We start from the raw sequence: 20,118 nt of genomic DNA on the forward strand, positions 1-20,118 counted from the left end.
TGATTGTTTATGTCGTCGTCGTCGTCCCCCAACGGACAAAGGTACCTCAGGATTGTAAGAATACTTTCCGTTTGCTACATGCAAAGGCTGGAAAGCAGTAACTTTATGATCTGACTTCTAGAGGCTAAATCCATATGTATGATTGCAAATATAGCACATGAACTGCAGCAGATGTTTTTGTAAGTCCTTGGACATTTAGTTAAAGAATGAGCATTCTCTTATTGAATTTAGACTTAACACTATTAGCCTTTGTAAGTGAAAAACGACTGCTCAAGACAGAGAAGGCAACACAAACTTTATCTACCTGTTGTTTCTCATTTGGGGGGTAATCACTGGCCTGTACTGTAACTAGATTTAACTGTGGTTGGCGGGAGTGATTAACAATCCATTGTATCCCTGTCAGGGCTAGCTACAGAGGGGCAGGTTGAAGACTCTTTCAGGTCCCTCGGTTTTACTCAACTCCAACATTCAGAATAATCTTCTTTTGGTTATAATTCAATCATGCTTGGGCACATACAATCAATAGGCTTTTGAATCGAAGCTTAATGCTTTATGATTATATTCGTTATCTGCTGACAAACAGGTACAGGTGATCTTAGAGGAAACTGGATTACTGCTGTCTTCAGGCAGACTCAAAGCAGCTTGATGAACTAATTCCTGGGTCATTAGGAAGGTAAAATTAAGAGTTTATTCACGGACAATCTCTACTAGGGATCAATAATCTTTTGTAGCTCTTCTTGGGCAACAGTATAAAGTATGATCAAGTGTTTTTTTGCAAGCCACAGGACTTATATAAAAATACATAGGAAAATACATTGAAATAAAACAAGGCTCCTTTTTCTTTTCTATTTTTTTTTCTTTTCTTTTTTTTTCCTGGAGGCACAAAGGATGTACTAGTCATTCTGCCACGTTGCGATGATGCCAGCCACCTGCTCTATCCTGCTGCCCAGCTGGTGGGTGGTATTCTTACCCATCGCATGAGGATGACATTAGCATATCAGGGCCGGCTTGGCAGCAGCTGGGCATGTAAGGAACCCCCATCTTCTCTTCCCCTTCAATGAATTGTATTATTATCGGCTACTTTGGCCTAACTCTGGCCAGAAGAGAAGAAGAGAGAGTCCATCAACTGGTCCACTATACTAACTTGTTCTTGTGTTAAGGACAGGGTTTGGAACCATGGTCTGGTAATGGGGTGAGGGGCACAGGTTATCTATAGCGCGCTAGGAACATACTGGGTTGCAGTATGGTGACTAATTACCTACACCAATTACCAACAATATTATTTATATGCTATAATATTCATATTTTCCGTGACAGAACCATGCTCTAAAGATAAATTCTGAAAACCCAACTGTAAATTCTGAGATTTCCTGTTGATACAAGATAAACTTAACAAGAAATAAATAAATAACAAACAGATCCTATTGGTAGGATATGATAATCACTAACTGCTTACGTTATGGATGTAAGCAGTTAGTGATTATCCCCCCTACAATAGTCAGCCTATTCCCCCTACCGTTAGATGACACAACACTGTAACAGGCAGTCATTACGTTTCCACCCCCAAGGGACTTTACATGCAAGTCATTGGGACTTCCACTTCTTGCCAAAGGGCATGGGGTTACTTTGGGAAACTGATAAACATGGCACATGAAGTGACAGCAGATTACCCACAATACCCTGTGGGTTGGCAGTGACATTACGTGACAAGGCGACTGACATATGTCACACTGCATCACATGAAGTGCTAACAGGGCTTCTTGCATGGTAGCCTGGACACAGATGCCCTCGCTCTTCCGGATGACGATGGGAGTTGGGTCAGGGCTGTATTTTCTCTCCAGGAGGATCTCATTGTGCACTCATTTGTGATGGTGACAGAAACCCTTTCTCTTGTTCATCCACTCAATCGTCTAACCTACGTTGGGCAGTTGGCCACAAACTGTGAAATACAATTAACTCCAGATGTAACTGCAATTTGTGTTTTTCAGCTCATTATCTCTCTCTCTGTCTCTCCGACTACATGAAAGTGTGCTATTTCCTGTTGGAACTAGATGGTAATGAAGTAATTAGAGAGAGGCATTTGGTTCTGAGAGTGGGTCGTGAGGCTGTGTCGTCCTCCTCATGTCATATTGCACCACACGGTTCTCTTTCTCTCTCCATCTCTCTTTCATCGTTCTCTTTCTGTATTTGTTCTCTTCTCCTCTCTTTCTCTCTTTCACCCTGTGCCAACAGAGATGGCACTTATGCAGCTTTTTCCATTATAACAGCACTAACACCTTGTTCACACCCACAGCTTGAGAGTGCTATTCTCACATCCTGAAGGCTGCATCTCTCTCCCTCTCCCTCCTCACACGTCACAGAGGAAATGTGGCCGGAGAATGTCAAGGGCATTGTCCTCAAACGGCTTACTGATGCTGTCTTGATACAACATGCCTGCTCGTACACGACTTTGTGTTCGGAGCAACACGCTTCCAGTAGGAACACTCAGTACACCGTATCCTCTGCAGTCAAAGGTTATGGTTTCTGTTAGATTTCGAAAAGGTAGCTCACTGTGTATTATTATGCATGTGTCCCTGTGTTGTACATATCAGGTTATTAGAAGAGCAGATTCTGTACTTGCTGTCCTAATGGCTAACATGCCATATGGCAACAAAGGGTTGAGCCAAGACACTAGTACTTCTCTTTTTCATTGCCATATGAAGCACCTGCAGGGGCAAACTACACTGCCCGTAGTTTGCCACCCCTCTTACCCCCCCACTTTACACGCACACACTCACTCACACACATAACACCCCCCCACACACACATACACACACACACACACACACAAATACACACACAAAAACACACACTTCATAGCTTTTAGTGTATATTTAATTGCATTGAACTTCAGGAATCATGAATGCAGGTTTACATTTACATTTACATTTATTCATTTAGCAGACGCTTTTATCCAAAGCGACTTCCAAGAGAGAGCTTTACAAAGTGCATAGGTCACTGATCATAACAACGAGATAGCCACAAAACATTGCGAGTAGCCAAAACATGAAGCACACATTGTGAACAACCAAAATAAGTGCCAAAGGGAAGAACCATAAGAGCATGTAGTTAAACAAGTTACAATTAAACAACATGAACTGCTATAAGTGCAAGTGTACCTGTGGAAAAAGCAAGCAACAATAATAAAAACAATATATCACAGCGAGTACACAAATTTAAGTCAGTTACCACTAACCACAAGAGCAACAAGTCTCTAAGCAAGAGTCATTGTGATCCTTGAGGAAACTAACATTGGGTCAAGCGAACCATTCCTAAGTACCGTTGTACTCCCGGAACAAGTGCGTCTTGAGCCTTTTCTTGAAGGTGGAGAGACAGTCAGTGTCTCTGATGGAGGTGGGAAGTTGATTCCACCACTGGGGGGCCAGACAGGAGAAGAGCTTGTGTTGGGACCGGGCGGTCTTGAGCGGTGGGACCACCAGGCGGTTGTCTGAAGAAGACCGTAGGTGACGGGTGGGGGTGTAAGGCTGCAGGAGAGACTTGATGTAGACGGGTGCAGTCCCGTTCACTGCTCGGAAGGTCAATACCAGGGTCTTGAATCTGATACGGGCCATGATAGGTAGCCAGTGGAGAGAGATGAGGAGCGGGGTAACATGGGAGCGTCTGGGTAGATTGTAGACCGGGCGGGCCGCTGCGTTCTGAATCCTCTGAAGAGGGCGGGTTGCACATGCTGGGAGACCAGCGAGCAGCGAGTTGCAATAGTCCAACTTGGAGAGGACAAGTGCTTGGACTAGCAGCTGGGTGGAGTGCTCAGACAGGTATCTCCTGATCTTCCGGATGTTGTAGAGGGTGAATCTACACGACCGGGAGACCGCAGCAATGTGGGCCGTGAGGGAGAGCTCGTCGTCCATGGTAACCCCAAGGTTCCTGGCAGAGGATGAAAGGGTCACCGTCGCAGATCCCAGGGTGATTGAGAGATCGTGGGAGATAGGGAGATAGGGAGGTTTAGAATAAGACTTGGCAGAATTCCCTCATGTTGCGGGTTTTAATTTAAAGATTAAAAGTGCTTTGCCACTGTGACAAGTCGTAGTTCCTCTGCTCATCAGTCCTCCCTATTTTTCCCCTCAATGGTACTCAATCCTGGGACCTCTCTGACTTGCAAGCGCAACTCCTTACCAGCTACGCCAAACGAAAAGCTAGCTATTTGCTGTCGGCCTGTACACATACCTGAGGAGTAAGTTTACCAGTCCACATCGGCTACACTACCTGCTCTACTGTGTACAAAGCTGGGGCAGCAAAATCAACCTGAACACAGTGTCAGCATCAGTCCATGGGAAACATGATGAAGAGACTTTGCTGTGGGTCCTATAGACAGCCCCACTGATGCGTCTGTCGGTTTATTTACTACGCATTTCCAAGTTCTCCCGGCCATCTCAGTCGTACCTTGGCTCTCCAGCTTAGTTTACATGGTAATCTGTGTTAGAGAGCTTCATTATACAAATAGCACAGAGCTGATCTTTGTTCAGGAGTGTAATTATTCAAGTGAGCTCATGTCTTTGTGCGTTCCTCCTCCTCTCCCCCTCCTCCTCTCCTCTCCCTCCTCTCCCCCTCCTCCTCTCCTCTCCCCCCCTCTCCCCCTCCTCCTCTCCCCCTCCTCCTCTCCTCTCCCCCTCCTCTCCTCTCCCCCTCCTCCTCTCCCCCTCCTCCTCTCCTCTCCCCCTCCTCCTCTCCCCCTCCTCCTCTCCCCCTCTCCCCCTCCTCCTCTCCTCTCCCCCTCCCCCTCTCCCCTTCCTCCTCTCCCCCTCTCCCTCTCCCCCTCCTCCTCTCCCCTTCCTCCTCTCCCTCTCCCCCTCCTCCTCTCCCCTTCCTCCTCTCCCTCTCCCCTTCCTCCTCTCCCTCTCCCCCTCCTCCTCTCCCCCTCTCCCCCTCCTCCTCTCCCCTTCCTCCTCTCCCCCTCCTCCTCTCCCCTTCCTCCTCTCCCTCTCCCCCTCCTCCTCTCCCTCTCCCCTCCTCCTCTCCTCCCCCTCTCTCCCCTCCTCCTCCCTCCACCACGTCACTTCCTCAGAGATCTGCCTGCTGACGAAGGGGAGACGCACGGCCAGCGTGCGCGCCGACACCTACTGCCGCCTCTTCTCTCTGTCCGTGGACCACTTCAACGAGGTGCTGGAGGAGTACCCCATGATGCGCCGCGCCTTCGAGACCGTGGCCATCGACCGATTGGACCGCATCGGTAAGCCTCCCCCGTTCCCCCGCTACTCTCTGCTACTGTTTGTCTGATTGGTGCTCTTGCTATGTCACCGTGCCTCGTTGGTCGCCTTGTTTCCATCGTGTTTGATTGCCCCCCCCCCCCCCCGTATTCACAGCACTTGTATGCATGAAATGTATGCTTTGTGTTGTTTGTCTTTTTGTCCTCCCTTTCCATCTTTATCTCTAAGACTTTTTGGGGAAATATTGATATCAGTAAATTTGATAGCTTAAAAAGGGATGTTTTGATAAATAAATGGAAGGCAGTGCATGTCGCTGTCTGGGAGGGAGTCAGTCCGCCTCCTTGTCGGTTTGGTGTTGACCCCCCCTTCCTCCCACACTGGATCTCGGAGAGTGGACGGAGGCGAACCTCACCTGCATGTGTCTCCGCCCCTCCTCCACTCCATCTGCACACCTCGGTATGAGCAGCACCGCCCCCCCCCCCTCCACCTCTTCCCCCCCCCCCCAGCCAGAAACTAACCTGCCCCTCCCCCACTACTGAGGGGCCTTGAGCTGGGCATCGTGACACCAGGGAGGCCATAAGGAGCCCAGCTTTACCTGGCACGGCTTGGGCTTGTAGACAGACAGGCAGGACATGGCCAGCCCCTTACCTATCACTTTGGTTTCCAAATATCATGTTTCTTTAATTCTGTTGTTTGTTAGAACAACATATAGAGGAACATGCTCATTAATTTAAGAAAAAACATCAAACAAACTGAAACACAAAAATACATTTGAAAAAAGGGGCACATGTATGTATTGTAGCAGGGCATCTTTTGATATTCTACTTGGTAAATTTCTTCATGTTCTTTTTTTTTATAAATATTGCAGATAAATACATAATACAAAACAAAGTTGTTAAAGTTATGTAAAATAACCTGGGCCACTTCATAGAATTGTTACTATTAATTTGACTACTTGATAAGGAAGATTGAGGATTTTTGGAAAGGTTGCCTGCAATATTCACATCAACCCACACGCATAAAAGTAGAATGCATATATCTATGCTTGTAGAATATTGCACTACAGTACATTTTGCATCCTTTTATTAAGATCACCCCTTTCATATTGTATACATACTCTTTGTTCTACAAAACCATTATGTTTCCATGTAAAGTATCTTTTATCTTTAAAGGAACAAATACAGCCGATAGCTTGGTAAGCTATACTTTCTTACATTCTTAAGTGCCTTTTCCAGTTTGCATATTCATATCAGAAATAAGAGGTAATCTATTATTGAATGCACACTGAAGAGATGAGCCATTTATCGTCTAAACATTTTCTTCTTACATAATTTTGTACTTGATTCAGAATCACCAATGCATCTCTTTAAATGTATGAACTGAGATACCTTGTTTACTAAATCTGTATCTCAACAGTCCAGTCATACGTTGCACATTTATATTATATTTAGTTCCACTGTGTGTCAGTACACTCTTCAAACATTTTCATCTTTGCAAAAGAATGTGTCTCAGACTGTGGTCCTCCTAATCTTTCAACATGAAAATAAATGAATCTCCAAACTTAAGGAAGCGATAGCTGTTTCAAAGAATGAATAATCCTCATATAATTAAGTTCTTATAATAAAGAAACAACATCGAAAGGAACCCATGTTCAAATTGTGCTGGACGAATTCTTGAATGAAGTAGCCTTCTTATCTTGTGTGCAACTTTCCTTTCTTAAAGTTGGCCATGCCATTTTTTGTATGAGCTAAAGCAATTGATGAGGTAAGATGAGGGTAATGCATTTGTGGACAATGTAAAGTCACTAGTAAATAATAGATGCTGCAAGAAGTTGAGTTTGTGCAACGATAGTGTGCCAATGTTGTCTCAAACCATGATTAAGCCTGTGGTCTGTATTTACTTCCTGTAGTTTGTGTTTGTTTATTGGTTTTGATTTTGTATGTTTTATTTGCCTGACTCAGGCATGTTGATATTGAATTGCTTTGCACCCCTAGTATTGACTCAACATTGCAATACTATTGTAACAGGCAAATCAGCATCAAAAAATAGCATTTATTGGCGTAGCCATAAACCAATCAAATCCAATAAATCCATAATGCTCAATATTCAGATGTGGTATGCCTCCGTGGAGACCATCTGTTAGACAGGGAGGTTCTTCTCATGCATACTCACTGGCCGGCTATACATGTAGACTATGAGGTTGTCTACCCTCTGAAGTGTATGCCCTTTAGACCTTTGCAGTTATGATCTACATTTGCCCTTTTCTGTTAAAAAGCTAGGTCAGCTTTTTGAACAGCTGAGAACCGTGTGTCACATATCAACTCCTAATCTGAGCTGCCCACTCTTCAGTAGCACTTCTCCTAAACAGAAGTGTTATGAACTAAGTCTGTTCATTTGGACTTAAAAATAAGGGGGTTTTGTCTCATACAAGGGAAAAACAATGTCATGATCCGTGCTGGATGTTTTGGTTTATATGGACTGCATTTGGTTAAGTGCTTGTCTGGTTCGTAAAAAAAAAGAAAAAGAAAAAAGGAACATAACATGTATTGAAACCGATAACATGTTGCACAATTGATGTATCTCTATCTAAAAATTATTTGACCAGGAGTTCCTCTTGAGATGAGAACATCTCGTTTTCAAGAGTGTCCTGGCCGTCGAATAGGCAGCAGGTAAACACTTTATTCCAATTATAATATTCGCACAGACAGGTGGGAGAATTTCTCCCAAGGCACACAAAATGGATTCGCTCACAAATGCATTTCTTCTCCAAGAGCATGAACTCACAAATGTTATAATATTTCAGTGCTGAATTTCTACCTTATTCCACTTTTGATAGTAAAGACATGTGTCATAGTACTTTACTGCCACGTTACAATGATATATGGTTTAATACATATACACTCATTTGAACTTGGGAAGAACATGTACTAATGCATGCACTTAAAAAAGAAATTAGAGAATTCAATGTAACTGTAGCTGCCATAATGAATTATGTGGCCATTATGCCCATGTAATCTGATTTAGTACAGTATAGACTCCTGAATTGTTGATGTCTGATGATTCCCTTGCCATCTAGTCCAACTCCATTCCAAAAATGAAGACGTCTTAGATGAGTGATTACAGTGTTTGTCTCATGCAGTTTAAGTGAAGCCATATTCATAACTTTTTCATGTTTGTCATCTCTAGAGTAAATCTTTTCTGACTGTGTGACATGGATTGTGCATTTGAAATACTTTGTTTAGATGATGTAGGCTTTGTTAAAACAACGTGAAGAAGGAATGGCTGACTGCCATAAGCGGCTATATGTCACACCTATTTTTAGTGGGTGCACTGACGTCACGCATGCCACCTGGCAAGGTGCTCGTGTTCCATGTGCCCTAAGGACATGCCTCAGTGTGCTTCACTCATTAACTACCTCTGCCAGGATTCACCTGCACACACACCCATACTCCAGCAGAGAACACATTCATTCATTTAGCTTTAATTAGCTTTTCGGAGGGGCAATTTATTTACATTTATTAGAGTCACAATTTAAATAAAGTCAAAGAGGTTTTGACTATTGCCTCCCTTGCCAAGCTTTTTGGGTTAGGAAAGAATAAATGGCTGTAAAGATTTTTGGTGTGTATTTTGTATGATTACATCACCAACATCTTATTATTTTACTTCTGTTACTCTTTGTTTGTGTGGGCTTTATTGAAAGATTTAAGTGTATGATTTGTTAAGTTGCATTTTTGTAAATTGTATTCTAACCCTTGTTTGTTTATCGATATTCTTGTCTTTTCCCCCTGAAATTCGGAATTTACCATTATTGTACAATGGAAGATAATCCTGTTGTTTGATAAAGGTCTCGTAAAATGGGGTTGATATTTTTAGGGTCCACAGTCATGCATCTTCTCCTTCCCATGGATTTTAAGTAAAGTAAAGTTGCATGTCAAGGTGTACACCCTTTTCTGTGGAAATCAGGTTGCTGCTAACTAAATGTGTTAAAGCTAGATTTTATTGTTTATCTTTTATAACAAAGTAAAATTAAGAAAGATGTATTCTAATTGACCTAGGAGGAAACAACAAAAACATGTTCATTCGGTTTGGTAAAAATCTTGGTAAAAATACAAATCTCTAATCTACACCCTAATATTATCTCTGATACTTTTGTATTCTTTGTATTCTCTTTGTTGTGTTACAAATCTCTTGATAGAGCTGTGTGCCCGGATTTAATTGGTGTTCACATTGAGTAGATTCTTCTTCTCAAAACTTGACCATTACCAAATGTTGAATGGACTGATATTCTGTGGACTGACTTCCAAGCTCACCCCCTTCCCCCTCAACTCCCCCATAACATGTTTCCAATATAACATGATTGTGTTGTATTCCCCAGTGTTTAACCCACAATTATTTAGGAATTCATATACAGGTGCCATGTAAGTCTACAACAGCCCAACAGTCAGTGTTTGTGATTTAGTATTAGTATTTAGCTACCCTTGTAGGGTTCAATTAGAACCAATTCAGATTGCTCGGGTCAAACGAGTAAACATGTGATTGCACAATGACAGGGCTTCTCCTCCTCACACTTAAACAGCTCAGGTGTTAAACTTGATCTTATGCCCATGTAGCTCATGTCATTGATCCAGCAGAACCTTGATGGTTGTGTTTATTGTCTGTCTTCTGTGTTCCAAAACGTTTAATCTAATTGAGGATTATCTTTGCATCAACTGTTTGTATCATTCACCAAAACCAAATTTAGTAATATGTTTACTACCTAAATGGAGTTTCACTATGACGTCAATTAAATGTGAATGGAAATGTTTACATGGCATCTAGATGACACAGTCACAGATGTCGAAAAAAGTAGAAAATAGAAAATGTAAACACTACCACAATTTGACATACTTTAAAGCTATTTAGTTACCTAATAACAACTTGTGATATTTGTATATTGTATTATATATGTATTACATATATAAATATTAGATGCTTATTCTTTGTACTCCTACACAAGTGCACAAGTACAAACACAAGATAACTATGAATACAGTATGTCAATTAAAAGTGTAAAGATTTAGATTTGTAAAACCATTCCTAACAGTGTCATTTTGGAAGGCAAGAGCACATAGCAAGATGGAGAACTTTTCTGTTTTCAAGGCCGGTCTTTTAAGATTATTGGGCTGTGGCTAAAGGCTTCAGCATGATCGGCTTTAGCCTACTTTGTCATTCTTACAAACAAATAATGTTTTACTCATGGCTATGGTGAATAGGATCAATCAAAGGAGGAGGGATCCAAAACGAAAAGCAAATTCTAAACACATCTTGAAGTCTCTCATTTATAGAAATCACAAAGGAGGATGAAGCTAGATTGTTATTTTTAAACTGGCACATTTGAGAAGAATACATTTTGTCCAACTGATTTCTGGTTTACATATCAATATTTAGGTGCTTTCATGGCCCCAAGCACCACTGAGGCATAAACAGGGCTTATTATTTACTGAGATTTCCCTCTGACTGTACCAGTGCTTTGGCCTCAAAACACAAGCTAATGATCTATAAGTAACCATCTGTCATTCTTTGCTATAGATCTTATTAATTGTGACAGGAGGGGAGAGCTTTGCAGCCTGGGAGCCCAAGTGCCCCTTTTCAACTATAATTAACATTTATAACACTACAGAAAGTTGTTGAGTATAAGCTTATGAATCGCTATAATTCAGCTGTCCCCAGAAGCAAGGATGTAATCAGCATAGTAACAGGATCCATGACTAGCAAAGTTTTGAGGCATTTTGAAACTATACTGTACAAAAGCATAAACCTAATTTTGTATAGCATCAGAGTAAGATAAACTGCACACACAATGTTAACTGAGCCTGCCAAAGATTAGGAAGATGTATGTATTTTCAAGGCAAACCAGTACACTAGTTCATTGAAGTGTGTAGATAGATTTGAGTTAGCAGCGACTGAATCTTCCAACTGTGTATTTGGTAGTTTATAGGCAAGTGTTGTGGTAAACATGTTGTAGAAGTGTGGTTGACAGATAGATTGTTATAAATGTTGTTGTCCTGTTGTTCTGTAACTACAAATCCCATGTTTAATACGTTATTACAGAATACATTCTTTTTCACTCTTCATAGTAGTTCTAAATGGTCAGTTATACATGTATGTGTTTACAGCCCTCTTACTCAGTCTTTCCTCTAATTACCATAGTCACAACCATTCACTGTTACTCACACTTCATAACCAGTCTCACCCACCATCGCTGCAGTGTGATCTGCTGTGCTAGGTTGCCAGATTTGTCATGAAGTTACACCTCTCTCTGATTATGCCCCACCCCCCCCCCCACCCCCCCACCCACAGGGAAGAAGAACTCCCTCCTCCTGCAGAAGTTCCAGAAGGATCTGAATGCCGGCGTATTCAACACACAGGAGAACGAGATATTGAAGCAGATCATTCGTCAGGACAGGGAGATGGTGATGATGGTGGACCGCAAGCAGTCGGTCACCGGGATGAACTCCACCCCGATCTCTGGAAACTCCATCATTAACTCACCGGCACAGCCGCCTTTCGCCACCGCCATGGGCAACAACCAGTTCCAGCAGTCCGCCCCTCTGACCTACAGTGCTTCGGCCACCATCAACCCTTCTGCTCGCATCCTGCAGGCCTCAGCGCAGGGGATCTACCCCAACCCCAGTGTCTCTCACAGCAACCTGAATTCCTCCTCACCCATCCCCCAGACCCCCCTGCAGCAGGGGGCGATCATGTCCCCGTGCTCCTTCACGGCGGCAGTATGCAGCCCACCTGTTCAGACCCCGCTGGCGGGCCGCATCTTCCAGTACGGCTCACCTACCGCCTCCCAGCTGTCCCTCATCCAACAGCCCTTGCCACCACCGCAGCCCCTACCTTCGCAGCAGTCGGCAGGGTCAGCAGTGGCCACCCCGGCAACACAACAACAGCAGCAGCCATCACAGCAGCAGCAGGTCCCCTCCCCCCAGAGGGGCGATGTCCACAAGAGCACGCAGGTTCTCCAGTCGGGGAGTTTGAGTCGAGACTTGCGCCACCTCTCTGCCTCCCAGCCCTCCCTGCCTCACGACTCGTCCCTAGGGCCCAGAACGCACCCGGTGTCCGGGGACTCCCTGGCCTCCATCGTCCCGCCGGTGGTGGCCGCCGTCCAGGGGGCAGGCCTGCAGAGTGGCCTCCGCACTACAGTGCCCCAACGGGTCAACCTGTTCCGCCAGATGTCGTCAGGAGCGTTGCCCCCAGTGCGAGCAGCGGTGGTGGTAGCGGCGGCGTCAACGTCATCTACAGCCCAGCACAGGGAATCCTCCGGCTCTAGAAGAGATTCGGCAGTCTTGAGCAGTACAGAGACTGAGCAAGACAAGATGAGATTTGCATCCAATTTATGATCCCATTCTACTTTTTTTAACATCTACGTTTTGATTAATTTCTAATGGAGATACAAAAAAAGGAAAAGTTGAACTTCAGTATTTTTGTTTGCTCCAATTTTTCTTCTGAAAAGATAACCTCATAGAAATCCTGTACAGACTGCCCTTGTATTATATTTTAGACACGTGTTCTCCCTAAACATAAGAATGTATATTAAACAAATATAAATATATATGTGTAAATCCAACTAGAATATTTGGCATTGACTATTTAAAAGCTCTAGTATAAACATGAGTCTTCCTTCCTGAGAAATATAAAGAAACAAACTGCGAAGTTTTTTTTTTCTTCTTTTTTTTGGGGGGTGGGGGTTGTTTTTGTTTTTGTAACTGGAATGCATCATGAATACTGAGGAGGACTTCCCTTTTCTTTAATTTTTTTACTTGCGAGAAGAGAAATAAAAGCTCTTTTCAAGGCAAGCAGCTTTGGCACCACTGTGGATTGACCAACGCAAGGAACCTTGAAACTGTCAAAAAGCACACTCGAAAAATAAATCTGACTACTAAATGTTTAGGACCCTACTCTCATCAATCAACACAGGTTACAGTTGCTAGGTGTTAAGTTGCTCTCAGCAATATATCTACTTGAGCCACAAAGTCCTCTCACAGTGGCTTGTTTAAAGTCCATGACAGTGTTATGGGTCCAAAGGGAATAGAACAATAGAAACGCTGTCTTTGTTTCCTGTAGAAAAGGATGATGCGTGGTTGGAGAGGGATGGATGAAAATCTAGTTTTTTTCTATTCCTGATTTCAGATGACAGTGATAGACGTTATGTATTGTTGCTTAAAAAAACGAAATGTGTACATTTATAATATTTATAAACTAAAGATTATCACCATTATGCAATAGACTGTGATATAAAGATTATCTATATGTGTGTTGTAAATAGTTTTTGTATAGCTAGTATCCTGTGTGGTGCATTCTCAATCATAACAATGTCTTACTTCTATCAGGAACCTGGATATCATCTATAGGCGTAAAAAAAAAAAAGTACATACGTGACAAAAACATGTTCATTAGAGATAAGCAAACCTTAATGCAAAGGCTAGCGCTAGTCAATACTGGGAAATGCCTGGTCTGATGAGATACAGTAACATAGTGAGAATCCTTCTTGGTCTGCATTGCGTTTGTTCTTGTGTGTGTTAATTTTCCATCAAATGACTTCAGTAATAATTAAGTAATTATGGACCTGAAAATAAGCTCTCTTTTTTCTTTTCTTTTTTTTTTTTTACTGTTTGTTGGTCTATCTCAAGTATTGTACTGTATAAATGTGATTTAATCGATTTACCATCAACATAATTAAGATACACAATGCAGTAATACCCTTTGACAGTGCATATTATAGTCTACCATTCATTGTTTTAGGAAGAGATCACCTTTTCCACATTAACTAACAACATTTTGCATCCCCATACACAAAATGGCATCATTTTGAGATCATTTATGTACTTAGTAGTGTAGTAGAGGTGGTTTCTAATGACTTTTGGTCTAATGGTACAGTAGGTGTGTGGCAAGCAAAAAGTATGTACAAAGCCTGCCTGGAGTACCAATCTATTGGAGTACCAATAGATATTTCAGAGCTAAGTTTCTACACAATCTTATTTTTTGTTAGTCATCATCTACAGGCCTGGTACCTCATCTACTTAGTTCTGTAAAAGGCCTCTTACTAAAGAGGTTTTGATGTTAAATTGCTTATTTGTAAGATTTATTTTACTTTGCATTTTCTTATTGCTTTGCCTTTCATGTTGTTATGTGTGTCCAGTATGATCTTAGTTACAGTATTGTTGATATTGTTTCCTGCATTCAACCTAATGTTAAAGTCTTCCTAATGCAAGCCTGTTTATGAGAACCTTATCTATTTTCCTCCAGTATGCCTGTTTTGGAGTTAATTTATGCTGTTTGGGTTTGGGTTTATGTTAACTGTACATTGGGTATTACTGTACTGTGTATGGTCCAATCACAGATGAATTGTGTTCAGGAGACTGAGAGTAACTACAAAAAGTAATTCAGGTGTTCATGGCCATGTTTCGGTGTACACACTGGAGCAAGAGCAGAACATAGCTGGTTTGCATTAAGGTTTCTCTGTCTTTCGTGCGTGTAAACCATTACATTTGGGTCTAGACACTCTAAGCTGTTGAAACACTGGGGCACATGGCTAGTCAGGATTTTGTGACTCTTAACCTGAGAAAGAGCACTTTGTTGTGTTGAAAATGTCAATCAAATCAATCAAGTTTTCAAAATGCAACATTCATCCTAGTTATTTGACATCATCACACGAGTGTACAGCAAACACCATCAACTGAATCGCTCACACACTTCACTTTTTGTATTGTTGTGTAGAGAGAAAGGTCATGAGTAAATCAAACTGAAGTTTGTCAGTACAGTGTTCATACTCAGTGTATACTACATGTTTCGTATAAAGGAGTTTTCCAGGGGTTCATGTATAGTGTGTCGGCGGTGTGTATTGGATCACCCTCACGGCAGCTCTAGAGTCCAAGTGTTCATTCAAGCCGGATGCTAATGCACCTTCAGCTCAGAGTGTCTAAGCCTTAGAAATACCGTTTTAAAAGATGACAGTACTTCAATAAATACTTGTGTCAATATTGTACCAATACAGAGTCCACCCACCGACGTCATGAAAAGCATGCACTGTCGCAAATACTTAAAAAGATACTATCTAAAATGTTGACGTTAAGTGTATCGTGAGATTATGTTTTGTTCATTGTCTGTTTTCTTAGCCGTTATTTGTGTGTAACATTGGATTTTCACAAGGACATTCTTCAGTATTTGTGCCTAAACTATAGCCATGTTTCATCCTATGGGTTACGAGTGTGATCATATATGCACACATGTATACATTCGTTAGTATACTATATGTGTTCTATGTCCAATATTTTTTGAGAGGAATGATGTAAGCAATGAAAGATGGCCAAACGTCTGAGTTCAACAATTGAAATCTTTGAACACAATGCGAAAATATCCTCAGTTTAGCTGTTAGAGCAATGGGTGCCGACTGTACAGTGAAGAAGCATGGCCTCTGTAGGCCTGAGATACTATCATATGTTATGAGACATTGTAGAAATTTGGAGCACCTTTCTAACTTTCTTTGTAGCTAGAAACTCATGTTTGGTTGAATATAATGTTGTGTGCAATGAAACTGGCCAAAGCAAAAACCTTCTAAATCATTTTTTATCATTTATTATTTTGTTGTTGTTGTTTAAACAAGATTAAACAAGATCCAGATTCTTGATCTAGTTTAAATGTAAAGGTTTAATAAGGAAAGCATCTAGATTTTAACTCCCTTGCCCTTTCTAGGGTACTAAACAAGGGAAGGTGTTCTTTAACAATGAGTGCTTAACCCTAAATCTGCCATAGTGTATAGCAATAGAACACAGTCAAGATGGATAACAGCGCTGTTGGTTTGTGCTGTTTTTGATACTTGCCTTCTGAGGGAAAGCTTCCCAAATATGTGCTTTTTTCACAATTCCAACCCCCGCTAGCTTTCTGGAAAGGGCATTACACTGATGAACCTGCAACACGAACGAACAAGCTTACAGTTTAGCAGTGTGGAGACCTTTAACATACCAGCACAAATATTTGTGTATTTTGTTGTGTTTGTTTATGTTTTATTTTTAATTAATAGATGCAAAAAGAACAACAAACAGTGCCCAGAGAAAGAAACCAAACCTTGTTTTGTTCATGGTGGAGAGAGAAAGAGACAGAGAGAGACAGAGAGAGAGAGAGAGAGAGAGAGAGAGGGAGAGAGAGGGGGATAGAGAGACAGAGAGCGACGGAGACAGAGGGAGACAGAAGGGGAGAGAGAGAGGGGGATAGAGAGACAGAGAGAGAGAGGGAGACAGAGGGAGAGAGAGAGAGACAGAGAGGGAGGCTGGAGCGAGCCTCCTCCCCTCCTCTTGAAGACCCCACATGAAATGACCATTGTTGTGCTCATTCATGTTAACCAAGGTTTGGTACTAAATTAACTATTAGTTGGTTACTTGATACAGACTAAGGAAAGGTAAATGTAGACTTTCTTACAACTATATGCAGACAAACGGTGTTTGTCAAAAAGATCCTTTTTGATTTTATGTTTCATTTTGTTTGTAAATAATAAACCTTTAAAATATAGAAAATAATAAAAGACATGTCATTTAAGCTCTGAGTTTGTGTCATTTTGTGATAGAGAGTGAGACACATCTTAAGCCTTTTACAAAGACACCATACCTATACTGGCTCTGGCTGATGAGTATCATTGGGTACATAACACCAATACTAGCCTGTTTCCTCTCTGTTCTTTCAAAAATGAAGTTGGGCACAGCTCAGGTTGCAGAAAGGGGTTTCCTGTTACCGGCAGGTGCCAGTTGATCTATGAATTCATTATCAACGGAACATTGAACCCCAATTGGACCTTTATTTTACATTAAATGTGTATAATAATACACAGAACATATATATGATCTATTATGTATTGGTGAGATAGGTTCATCAGATAAATACTTGTATTGGTGCTGTAGCCCATCAATGTCTTAGATACCATGAGTGGGTTTTTGGACTCAAATATTCATAGTTTTTATAATCTCCAGTATGTCGATTTTTTAGAGAAATTCCAACCAAAAGGCATAAGGTCATCCTAATGAATGTGAGAGCTGGAAGTTCATGAAATGCAACAGCAGTACTGTCAAAATTAGCCAGTGGTGTGCGTTTCTGTAGGTGTGTAGGTGACGCTGGATGTGTGAGATCCAACAATCAAGCACAAAACAATTCATACTGTTCTGCATATTCAAGCCTCTGCTGTAAGCTTATAGTGTTTTTGTTTAATTGTGTGAAATGTCAGTGTATGCCGTAATGACACTTAACCCACAGAATACATCTGGCAGCTCTGCCTGGTCGGACAAGATAGTTCTAATGGATTCATGTGTGCACCATTATCTGTGGGCTGCATTAAAGGCAGCAGCACTCAAGAGCAATGTTAAAGACAGCTTGTTTTAATGGCCTTTCTACAATATTAGTTAACATTTGGTTTATTGACTAGGGATTACGGTTAATATCCAATGCCGGTGTTGTTTATAGGAAGTGCACTTCCACTACATTTTTGCCGTACTTTAAGAGCTTAATGACTTACACCTCCCCTGTTACCTTCCCTGTCTAGGGGTAGGATTCTGACGTCAATCTCAAAAGTGTAAACTATATGTATATTGATTAAATATCTTGTGTTTTTTGATGACCAAATGTAGGTTACTGTAGGTCCACACACAACTGTACACACACAAACATACCCATAAGAGAATCCACATCCATCTCCCACAGCATGCCCTGGCTGAGGTCAACCTGGGCCTGTTACTTCATCAATCTTGTGATGGCTGCAATCTACAGCCAGAACCTCCTCAGCCCTCCTCCACTCCAACTCCATGAGGAATGACTGGGACCATGCAATGACAACAGTCTCAGTAGACCTCCAACCACATAACCAATGTCACCCACTCTAACAGTACAAACTGAACCTCAAGGACTTTGATGATAAATCAGGGCTTGCTTATTCCGTCTGTGTTGTTCTGTTTGCTTCTGGAGCTGTTTACTACTGTACCACTCATTCTAAAGGGCAGCGTGGCCTCCATTTCTGGCTCCCGAGAGGGAGAGAGACATATAGGGAGAAAGACAGAGAGGGAGAGAGAGACAAGGGGGGTAAAGATAAAATGTAAAAGATAAAGTGAAGGTTGAGAGCTAACCCACTGTGCCAGGGGGCTTACCATCCCAGAGTAAGTTACAGTCAGACATTTTTAAACTGGGATAAAGACTTAATTAACCTTTAACTGAGTTGGTATAATGGCAACATTGCCAGTATGTTGATAGGATAGTTTAATGGGCTGAATGAATACACAAGCAGAAAAAGACCCTAGAGCCAGTTTCTTAGACAGGCCATCTGTTGAATAAATGATTTCCGCTATGCTTGCTGAACCCAAGTTGGGTTCAGTGTTGCCACACCTGACCTGGGTTCTAGGGAAAGAGTATTCCCCTCCCAAAATATGATACTATATAACCTGCTGTAGTGGACTATATAACTTGCTCATAAAATATGATACTATATAACCTGCTGTAGTGGACTATATAACTTGCTCATCAAATATGATACTATATAACCTGCTGTAGTGGACTATATAACTTGCTCATCAAATATGATACTATATAACCTACTGTAGTGGACTATATAACTTGCTCATCAAATATGATACTATATAACCTGCTGTAGTGGACTATATAACCTGCTCATCATTCTGGACTCATTTTTTGAATCCTATGAGACACTCAACATTGGTGTGTCAGATTTTTGAACCCCGCAGATTATAATAAATACTCTTGAACTACTTCTTGAACTTTGTATTTGGTAATTGACTTGATTGACTTGGTAACTTCATGGTAATTAGAGGCAATTAATTAAAGGTAATTAAAGGAAGTCCAAAGTCTCAATATTTAACCTTGTAAATAGTTTTCGTTCTCCACTGTTCTCTTTCCATGCATGTTTAAAATTGAAAGTGCACTACACAGATCCTTAAAATAAATCAAAAGTATACTTTTAAGTACTTTGAGAAGTCAACTTCATAAATTCAAAGTGCACTACACAGACACAGAAGAATTCAAAAGTCAACTCAAAATAAACTTTAAATGTACTTTAAAGTGTTCTAAATAAACTATAAAGTGGGCCAATTTAGTTTGATTAGTACAACAATTGTATATAAATAAGTACATTTCGAGTTTACAAATACATTTATATTGTCCTTTGTAAACTCAAGTACACTTACAAATAAAACTTGAAGTATACTTTTTGGGGGACAGCCACAAGCACACCTTACAATTTCCTCAAAAATGTTACTCTCTTTAGTTTTTGACCTCTAACCTTCCACTAACCTTTGAACCTTTGGTTCTGTTTTTGCAAATCCGTCAGGAGAATGATATCTAATCTCTCTGCCACTGATGTCGAGACAGAATCTCGGTTGAGTTTCTTGGGCAGAGAGCTGTCGCGTTGCAGAACCATATCAACCCCGATGTGTCTGTCCAGGACCGAAACCATGCTACATACTACTTGGGGCTCTTGACTGTATGTCTTCCAATTGTGCAATTTTGATTCTGTCAATAGGTGAAGCAGTTTGTGGGGATGAAATAACTTACTGAGAAATTAGCCTACCTAAGGAATTTTCACTGCTCTCCACACATGACTGCTATGGAATTAGAGGGTATTACCATTAGCTCTTTGAAATGAGACTTTAATAGAGTTACAGGCTCAGGTTTGACCCCTGGGGATCCCTGTCTAAACCAGAGTTGCATTGTGTCCGTGAAGACCCTCCAGGAGATGAGATGAAGAAAGAGTATGGTGAAAGACAGTACACCAAAGCCCCTGCAGTGTGGATGGTTTGCTGATTCATCAGGGCGCTACGTTACAGAGGATACACTTTACATTCAGTGGCGCTCTGATGTGTGTTGGTGATAACGTTGGTGA

The 20,118-nt window shown here is 41.5% G+C and overlaps 1 protein-coding gene across 1 annotated transcript in view; it reads left to right on the forward strand.

Annotated features, from left to right (window-relative positions):
* LOC134033454 (potassium/sodium hyperpolarization-activated cyclic nucleotide-gated channel 1) overlaps positions 1-15,872 on the forward strand; it is a 52,062-nt gene extending 36,190 nt beyond the window's left edge. Inside the window, exons 7-8 of the mRNA XM_062477624.1 lie at positions 5,063-5,227; positions 11,544-15,872. Coding sequence (XP_062333608.1) covers positions 5,063-5,227; positions 11,544-12,589 — 1,211 coding nt within the window. The 3' untranslated portion in view covers positions 12,590-15,872. The remainder of the gene's footprint in view (positions 1-5,062; positions 5,228-11,543) is intronic.
* The last annotated feature ends 4,246 nt before the right edge of the window (positions 15,873-20,118 follow it).

This window comes from Osmerus eperlanus, chromosome 14, assembly GCF_963692335.1.
Source record: "Osmerus eperlanus chromosome 14, fOsmEpe2.1, whole genome shotgun sequence".
Lineage (NCBI taxonomy): Eukaryota > Metazoa > Chordata > Actinopteri > Osmeriformes > Osmeridae > Osmerus > Osmerus eperlanus.